Source organism: Gorilla gorilla, chromosome 4 (assembly GCF_029281585.2).
Source record: "Gorilla gorilla gorilla isolate KB3781 chromosome 4, NHGRI_mGorGor1-v2.1_pri, whole genome shotgun sequence".
NCBI classification, from domain to species: Eukaryota; Metazoa; Chordata; class Mammalia; order Primates; family Hominidae; genus Gorilla; species Gorilla gorilla.
In genome coordinates, this window is record NC_073228.2 from 120300679 (window position 1) to 120310000 (window position 9322).

General features: G+C 43.9%; 1 protein-coding gene, 1 long non-coding RNA gene and 1 pseudogene across 5 annotated transcripts in view; 1 reads left to right on the forward strand and 2 right to left on the reverse strand.

Moving 5' to 3' along the window:
* Positions 1–1307: 1307 nt before the first annotated feature.
* On the reverse strand, positions 1308–2878 carry LOC109026992 (uncharacterized; annotated as a pseudogene).
* Positions 1308–9322, reverse strand: part of SEMA6A (semaphorin 6A) — a 130598-nt gene continuing 122583 nt past the window's right edge. For all 4 annotated transcript variants that reach the window (XM_031010835.3, XM_031010834.3, XM_055387473.2 and 1 more), the window contains one exon: positions 1308–5551. In XM_031010835.3, coding sequence (XP_030866695.1) covers positions 4353–5551 — 1199 coding nt within the window. In that variant the 3' untranslated portion in view covers positions 1308–4352. The remainder of the gene's footprint in view (positions 5552–9322) is intronic.
* LOC129533676 (uncharacterized) overlaps positions 7349–9322 on the forward strand; it is a 2043-nt gene continuing 69 nt past the window's right edge. The window contains exons 1-2 of the long non-coding RNA XR_008679988.2: positions 7349–7541; positions 8497–9322. The exon at positions 8497–9322 is cut by the window's right edge and continues 69 nt beyond it. This is a non-coding gene — a long non-coding RNA (uncharacterized lncRNA). The remainder of the gene's footprint in view (positions 7542–8496) is intronic.

Consider the following 9322-nt stretch of genomic DNA (forward strand, 5'->3'; position numbering starts at 1 on the left):
ACACTGCCCAGCTGGCCTGCAGTCCCTCTCTAGGCCAATTCACTTCCCACATTATGGCCAGGTAGCTTTCCCAAGCACAAACGGTGTCTGTTGTTTTATTTACTCCAAAGCAAGGGAGCACTCCACTGCTTCAGCTAAAATCCTAGCATATGGGAACCAGGTCCCTCCTGGCCTGTCTCCAACCCCCCTTTCCCAGACTTGCCCTGCCAAGCTCTCACAGATCCTGCACAAGGCCTGCTGAACCTTTTGTTTCCCAAAGAGCACACTTGGTGCCTTTGCAAAGGATGTCCCCTCTGCCTGAGCTAGTTGTTCAGAAAACTTGTTCTTTAAGAACCAGCACAAATATTGTTACCCTAACCTCTAGGGAGCTTCATCAGTACTTTGTTCTTACCTCCAAATGGCAACTACAAGGGCCATGTCAGTCTCTCTTTGCAAATGAGGAGGTAGAAACTATATTCTAGTCAACTTTGTGCCAGGCGCTATGGATGTAATTCAGGAAACACAATTGGAGATGGCAATCTAAAGGTTACTGGGCCACTATAGGTATGAACTGAGGCCTCAACCTGCAGCTTCCCACACTCAACTGACTTAAAGCATCAAAAAAAAAAAAAAAAAAATTTTCAGAGGGTCAAAAGTAAAATACTGTAGCTGAAGACTTATTTAAATAATTGTTTTAAAAACACCCCTAGAGAAAACCTGACCTAGGCATTTCATAATGCTCTTTTGCAAAAGAAATAATGCTCTTTTTGCAAAATAATGCTCTTTTTGCAAAAGAAAAATCAAAGGCTGTGTCCCAATATACCTCCAATATACCCTCTGTGTTACAAAAGATAAATGCTAACAAGGAGTAAAATCCAGCCCCCTCCACCTTATTAATATGTAAAAAGACTGAAGTCACATCTGTGCAAGGATCTATTTTTAGTGGACCCTACGTACTAAAATCCTAGGCTTGATCTCTTAAACTATCAAGCCTACCATAAATGTTTGATGATGAACAAGCCCATAAAAAGAAAATGCATAAAATGAATAGAAGGAGCCAATGCATGCTCTGCTTTTTAATTACCGGTGGCTTCTGCTAAAATCCTGCTCCAGGCTGGGTTTGAGCAGAGAAACACGTCAATAACTTGGGTGGGGGTGGCTGGGTGTGGACACTGCAAACAAATACATCAAACTGTACAGTTATGTATGCTTTGGAAGCCAGATACAAATGGAGGAAAGAGTAGAATCATACCCACAAAGGGTGGGGAGGAGAGCAGCTTAAAAAGGAAAAATTAAGAGATAAATAAAAGCATTCAGGACACAAAAGATAATATAGAACAGTCAGGTTTTATTACTTTTAAGTAATAAAGAGCCTTTTCCTTGCTTTTCTTTTTTCCCTTTTTTTCTTTTCTTTTTTCTTTTCTTACAACATACATTACGTCGTGAATCAGATGTTAGGGGATGTGGAGATGGAAGGAAAATTGGTGACGTCACAATATTTTTACAACTTTACAACAAATATAAATCTGAGTTTGTTGCATCTACCAGTGTCTAGCAAGGGTGGAAAGCAAAGGCACACTCGGGTTTATGGACCCTCCCCCCACACACAGTGGGGAAAAAAAATGGGGAGAAATACTTAAATGCAGAAGACCAGCTCAATACATGTGGGTATTTTAGGGTTAACACCAGAAGTGATGGGTTGTGGGGGTGTAGGAATGTGGATGTAAGTTTTGACACAGGTCTCCTTAACAGCTGAGGCAGTGATGCCTACAAACACTGGACAAGACAGCCGCTTACGTCAATGATGGGTGCTGCACTGCCAGTACTCTCGGGAGTCAAGCATGGGAAAGAAGGGGGCAGGGGGATACAGACCCATCACCTTCCTAATTTCTGCATTTCTAGAGAAAATTCAAGGAAGAAAACAATATTTCAGGTTCTAGGAAATACTTCAGGGTTTCAGGAGACAGAGTTCACAGGATGTGAACATGGATTCCATTACAAAAGCCAAAAAAAAAAAAAAGTAACAACAACAACCTACTCCTAAACAACAGCAAAACTAATGGACTTTTGGAACAAAGGGCTCTCACCCACCCTCAGCTAAGTACTCAGGTCTGAAGGCAACCACACTGATTATGGAGGCTCCACTTTTTCACTATCCAACTCAAAACTGTCATTGTCAGTCTTTTTTTGAATTCTTTTTAAAGACAAAACTAAACCCAGAAGATCCAACTGGAAATAAAAACAGACAAAGAGACCACCAAATATACTGTTTAAAAAAACAACAACAACACTGCTCATGGTTTACAGTATGTGGACATTTCCTTTGTTCATGATAGAGTAAACAAAAGTCCCTTTTGTGTGCTTGAGCAAATGAAAACCAAGAGGAGAAAAACACACACCACCTCCCATCCCCTAAAAACATAATTAACAAAATAAAAAATAAAATAAAAAATCCTTTGCCCCAGTCAACGTTTTGCAGCATCCATTGTGGTCGGCCTTGTACTTGGAGTTACTCGTTAATCACAGCAGGGACCAGCCTGCCTGCATCTATTTCCATGTCATTTCTTTGTGTGCACTGCACGTGTGTGCTGTGCACTTGGCTTGGAGACTCCTCTCAGGTGTCTGCCCAACCGCACACCGCCTGCTCTCCAGCCAGTGGACGCAGCAGAAAAGAGGAATGGGACATTAGTCCCTTTTCTGCTAGCAAATAAGGATATCACTGTATTGAAATAATCTAAGGGAAGCAGGGAGCTCTTGAGGATGAAAGGGGATTTGCCACACCCACAACACTGGGGTCCATGCTTCACAGCACAGCCAAAGGGTGGTTCCAATTGGCACAACTAGAAGGCAGCGTGAATTGGAGGGTGTGGTGCTGCCCAGTGTTCTCAGGCTGTCACATGACAACTATCACCACTGCATTCTTCCATCTGCTTGACTCCAATCTTCCAGAGGGCTGGAAGTGGGGCAGAGGGTGGGGAAGGGAGGGTTAAATAAATATCTGCACTTATTTCAAAAGGGGGAACAGTTGATCATAAAGACAGTTTACAAGTGTACACAACTCAAGGTGTAAGGCACAAATTTACATGTGGAAAACAGGCTATTCACAGATGTAACCCCACGAAGAACCCGTGTGATCAAATCATTAATTTATGCAAGGTAGCAGCCAGCATATTAGTTCACACCGTTTGTGGATTTTGTTTGCTGTCTCACATGCAAGGTGAAATGGGATGGCATATTGCAAGCTGGTGCCTTCACAGAAAGTCGGAACCATGGACAAAACCATGTTGGCATCAATGAGATATGATGTGCCATTCTAAAAGCTTCTCTCCTGATTGCTTTAGAAATTAGGATCTGGAAGGACTTTAACATGAATTAGTTTTTTTGCATGTTTATAGGCCAGAGACCTGACCAGGCAATGAACTGAAAGATTTAAATAAATATTCCCCTCCTAACTTTTTCCTTTAGCTACAGACCAGACAGTCCAAACACAAAGCTCAGAATTCCAGCTCCAACTTATTTACTCAGTGAATTTATTGTAAAAATAAAGAAACTCAATTATTCCAGTTAATGGATTTCACGTTAAATAGTTTAACTTTCAATGGGCTTTCTGAAGAGCTGTTCATAGGATGATATTTGGAAGAGTCCTTTCCTTAAGGAAAAAAAGGGTGAACAATAAATAAAGAGTTACTTGCGTTAACGGTCACGTTATTTCATTAAAAGAGAGGAGGAGCAGAAATCTATGACATAGTTGCCCAACATGGCATTTATCTGCTGTAACAGAAAGCTGTAACACTGGCGGGCATTTCACAGTATTTGCGCATAGTAAACTTCTGCCATTGTTAAAGTCTGAGTTAGAATTATCAATGAATTCTTTTTTTTTTTTGTCTTTTTAAATTTTCTTGATTTTAAAAAATGTATTTGTGTTTTGCAGGTTGGAACGCAAACCCAGTGTGGCCACGTCCCGTGAAGTTATGGACAAAATGTTTCAGTTTCTGTTCACCTCTGTGCGTGTGTGTGTATGTGTTGTGTGCATGTGTGTGTGTGGGGGGGGGTGGGGATGGGGTAGGTATGTGCTTTTGGCTCATGTTTGTGATGATAACTGAAGTCTTTTGTGGGTCCGACCTGTTGTAGGGTGTGGGGGAAAGTGAAGGAAGAGAATGAAGGTGAGTCCCCGCCGTTGCAAACCTTCACCAAACCACGCGGCCCAATTTTCTTGAGTACCCCTGTGTCCTAGAGAGGAGGACCCAGCGTCCTCGGCTCTGCCGCAGGCCTTCTTGGTCTGGTGGGTACTCGAGGCAGTTGAGAACCTTGCTGAGCTGAGCGGGCACCTCGCCTTGCCTGCTGGTTCGACACCTGACCCCCTCCCCCTGGGATTATGTACACGCATCATTGGGCTTCATGGATGTGGAAAGGGGAGCAAAGGATGGTTTGGGGGGTACGTCCGGCTTTAGCGAGGGCGTACGCTTCAGCCCCGACCTTGTCAGTGAGTTGTAGGCGTTGAGGCTGGGCTGCCTCGAGACAGTCACGGCCTGGCCAGATGGCTGGGAGCTGTGCACCTGGATGGAGTCCACCCTCTGCGGGGCGGGCGGCGGGTTGTCTCCCCTGCCAAAGCTCTGGTTTCTGGAGAGGTGAGAGGAATTGGAGGAGTTAGTATTGTTTCTTTTGAGAGTGGTGGCCTGGTGGCTTCTCGTGAGCGAGTTCGTGGGGTAGCTCCTCTTATAGTCAACCCCGTAGGAAGAGGAGTGGTGCATCTCCAGCCGCTTGTTTAGACCGGTCTGAGACAGGGAGGCTCCCGGGGGACCCAGGGAGGCCTCCCGCTGTGGAACTTTGGGGGGCAGGCTGTCCAGGTTCTCCACAAGGTTCACCCCATGGTTGGGACTCTTGCTGCTGAGATGTTCCTTGATGGTCTTATACTCCAGTGTGGCGGCCTGGTCCTCCAGCGCCATCTGGGCCACCTCGCTCATTTTGGGCTGGTCCACGTACTCATGCTGGTAGCCCTGCTGCGTGATGGGCAGGACCACCACGCTGGGGATGTGGCTGGGGGAGGCCCGCAGGGGCAGGTCCGTGGGAATCACAGGGGAGCCCATGGGGGGCATGTCCTTTGTGCAGGCATTGATGAGGTTCTGGTTCCTCTCCCACTCGCGGCTGCCACGGCTGGGCTTCCGCTTCTGCTGCAGCGTTGGGGTTGACTCTGGGGTGGGGAGGGCCGTCAGGTCCAGGTGGTGCTGGTCTGCTTTAATGAGCATCTTGGCCGTGTTGCCGGGAGTGGCGAGCTTGCCGTTGTGCATGAGTGGCGTGAGGATGGCCTCCGGCTTTGGGTCTTTGGATTGAGTGTCCCCAAAGAGGCCGCTGAGCTTGGTGACGCTGCTCATGGAGCCCCGGCGCGAGTGGGTGAGCTCCTTCTCCTTGCGCTGCACCACAGCCACGTCTTTGCGCCGGTGATCACAGACGCAGTAGACGGTGATGCCCGAGAAGACGGCCCCCATGACGAAAGCCAGGATGACTGCAATGGCCAAGAGGGTGACGGGAACCAGCTGGTCGTGGCCTTTGAGGTAACTTTCCCGAATCACTCCTGCAATAGACATCGCATAAGGCGTTAAGAAATGAAAGCACACCCCGAGGCTTGTTTTTGCTTGGCATTCACCTTGTTAATTAATAACAGTAGTAAGTGACAACAGCACCTCTGCACAACTTGTCTTCCAAGCTCAGCTTGCCAAACATTAACCAATTAATCCTCCCCAAGCCCCTCCGGTGCAGTATGTAAATGGACTCCATTTGTAGCCCTCTTTGTTGTCTAAAAAAGTGCTGTTCAGGCCGGGCACGGTGGCTCACGCCTAATCCCAGCACTTTGGGAGGCCGAGGCGGGTGGATCACGAGGTCAGGAGTTCAAGACCAGCCTGGCCAAGATGGTGAAACCCCCATCTCTACTTAAAAAAAAAAAAAAAAAAAAAATTAGCCAGGCGTGGTGGCGGGGGCTTGTAATCCTAGGTACTCCGGAGGCTGAGGTAGAGAATTGTTTGAACCTGGGAGGTGGAGGTTGCAGTGAAGGGAGATCGGGCCACTGCACTCCAGCCTGGGTGACAGAGCGAGACTCCGTTTCAAAAAAAGAAAGAAGGAAAAGTGCTGTTCACTCTTTCCAGTACCTGCACTTTCTACTCTGCTTCACTCCAGGGAATATGAGAGGTTTTGGCTTTCAAAAGTTATCTTTCTTTCCCTCTTTATGGCTTTTTAACCTTCCCTTCCTAGAACTGGGATAACCAAGTTATCCTGAGTCTGGAGGAAGAGGCAACAATTTTATGCATGTTAAACAAACAAATCACACACTCTGGGCTTCCAGTTGGGATCTTTTCCGACGACCCCCTTGTGGCCACCGGAGCCTCTGTCTGGAGAAAAGTGTTTGCCTTTCAAGCAACTAGAGGAAAGAGAGTGTGTGTCATTTTTATTTACACTGAGAGAATATAGCTAAAGTTCACAGACTACAAATGTTTGTGCTGATTTTGCATCACCTCTCAAAAAATAAACAGTGCAAACTCAATTTCAGGTAACTATCCTGAATATATGAATGAAGCTTTTTCACTGGAACTGAAAGAAGATTCAGAAATAAGACCATTTGGGGCCCTGTAGTGGGTTTGAGAAGTGTTAGGTACCATTATTGCACCTAGAGTTTGCTGTCACAGTGGGATTTTTCAGCAGAGCTAATCTCTTCAATTTAATAAAAATTATGTGACTACACCCATCCGTAATCTTACACTACATTAACCAGGATTCAGTGTTTCTGAAGGAAGGTGCTTTCGCTATTCCTGCTTAATCAGCCACCCAGCTGAGCGACTCTAATCAAATGCAAACACAGAAGCTTTTATTTTTTAATACCAAGTGAGAATACACATCACAATTGTCAGATCTTAAGTGCTTGATGCAGTCGCTAAAAAATAAAATCTCAAATACCTCAATTCCTGCCTCTGGAGAGTGAAAGAACACGAATACATTAGAGGCACTGCATGGGCTGAGGAAATGTAAACATTGTTCCTATTATGGAAATGATAGCAAGACAGAAAATGTACCTTCTCTGGTCTCGGGAGACACATTTTTCATCTACTAAATCAACTCTTTCTGGAATATGTTTAATGTATTTTACTGGCAGGTATCAGTGGCACAGAATTAGAATGAAAGGAAATAAAAATCTCTACCCCTTCCCAAACCCACAACACGCAACCTTAAACTTCTACTGAAATGTTGTCTTTGTCACAGCTGAGACCTTGAAGCTTTCTCATGGGGGTTTTTCTGCTAAAATATTTTGATTTCTGAAGTGATGGTTTTAAAACCCAAAAACCTTAGCCTGAAAAGTACATTCTCTTTTTCTTTCCTTCCTAAGGGTCCTCCTCCCTTCAACTGTGACGTCACAGTTGGTTGCTGTGGAAATGATTGTCCTACGACAAAGGATTGCGACTTAAGTAGAAGCAGCAAATATCTCTTAAGAAATAAAGATTCTGTGATCCAACAAATACCCTTGGTAATAAAAGGCAGTCAAGGCAATTCACCATAAGGAAAGAGTGTACAAGACGGTAAGATATCAAATAATTTCCAAATGTGATATTTTTCAAATATTTCCAGATTTATCTCCATCAGCTTTTAAGGGGGAGAAACTGAGAAGCAAAAAACAGCCAGAAATTTGGCTGTAACTCACACCTTTTATGTGTGAAGCTCCCCAAACAGTGGGGTGTCCTGCATTCAAATATATTTTAATACCTATTCACCAAGGAAATGTGCTAATGAAAATTTTCTTTCTTAAATTTGCATTTCCTTATTATGCTAAAATAGCTACTGATTTTTCTTCAATTTTGATTATGTATGGGGTTCTACCGAACACCATTTTTAACCCCCTACATATAATTGCACAAAAATGTACACCTGTGGATAAAATGGTTTTAATTTCTCTCATTGACTTGGTGATTTCAGTGGGAGTTTAACACAGGCTAGACGACCCCGGTAATGGGGTGGGGGTGTATTAGGTGTTTTTGTCATGGCAATGAGTATTTCATGAAACCCTTCCAGGCTACCAAATTTAGGGGGACTGGATATTCCCAATAAATGTGTATTATAATAGGAAGCTATTTACAATTGACTTTGGCATTCTACAATTTAAATTGCCCTCTCAGTTTAAAAGGAACGTGGAAAGAGTAAAGCTAGAGCAATTCATTGGTTTCACTGGGAAAATTGCAAATTTTTCACATGTATCCATTGCTTCTTAGCCTTACTTTTAGCTCCCAAATATCATTCTTCTTTCATGTCTGAAGGTCCTTGGCTATTTTAGACTCATGAAAGCTACTTATTCTTTCACTGGGAAGAACTCTTTTTTAGTGGATGATATTTGAGTTCAGGTTTTTGGTTGTTAACAAGTTAAGTAGGATCTGACCTTTCAGGAAAATGGTATCTCAGACAGATTTTTTTCCCCCGTCTCATTTTGTTATATAAAGAGTGGCCTTAAAAACATTTTTGCATCTCTTCATCTATCCATAGGGAGGCAGAGGGCTTTCCTCATCTGCTTGTGTAAATTCAGAAACGTCCAAAGATGGAAACAGATCAGAGAGTAAGTTGAAAGTGCAGTTGAAGAAGATAAGGTAAACGTTATTTTTGGAAATGCCTTTCAAACTTAAAGCTTTCTGCTTATATCATGAAAAAGGCCAAAGAAGCATTCACAGAAATGATCAAGTCAACTTTGTGGAATAGCCATTGTGAAGGCTTGGAAACAGCAGACTTGTCAGTGGTGGTGATAAAAGCAGCTAGAGAAGATCTCAGTGGGCTTGGAATTGTAGGCTCCCACTTACTGGCTGGGTGACCTTTTGGCAAGTGACTTAACATCTCTGGGCCTCAGTTTTTTTATCTGTAGCATGAGGTGAACATACCTAATCTTACTGCCTTACTGGGTTGTTACAAGAATCAAAGGAAATAAAAAATAGGAAAGAGCTTAAATGCTGTAGTTTGCTGGACAAATCTAAAGCTCAAAAGAAGCCACAAAGGAGAAGTGGTGGGTTAGTGGCTCACAGAGGGCTTCCAAGTGATAGTCGCAGGCTGCTCCATTGGATTCCATTTGCTATTGGTCTCCCATGGGAGAGGAGTAGACCTGTGCTTCCAGGTCCAAACTTCGTGCCTTCTAAATGTAGTCAAAAAGGTGATATGAGATTTCGAAGCAATATAAGGGAACACATACTGTTTCAGGATGCCTATAGTTACTGAATTTTGAAATAATTAAAACAACAGAAGTGGAAAATGTTGGCAATTATAGTTGGATTCTCAGTGGAGTGCAAATCCTGGGCAAGTACCACATTTTTTCTGCATTTATAAC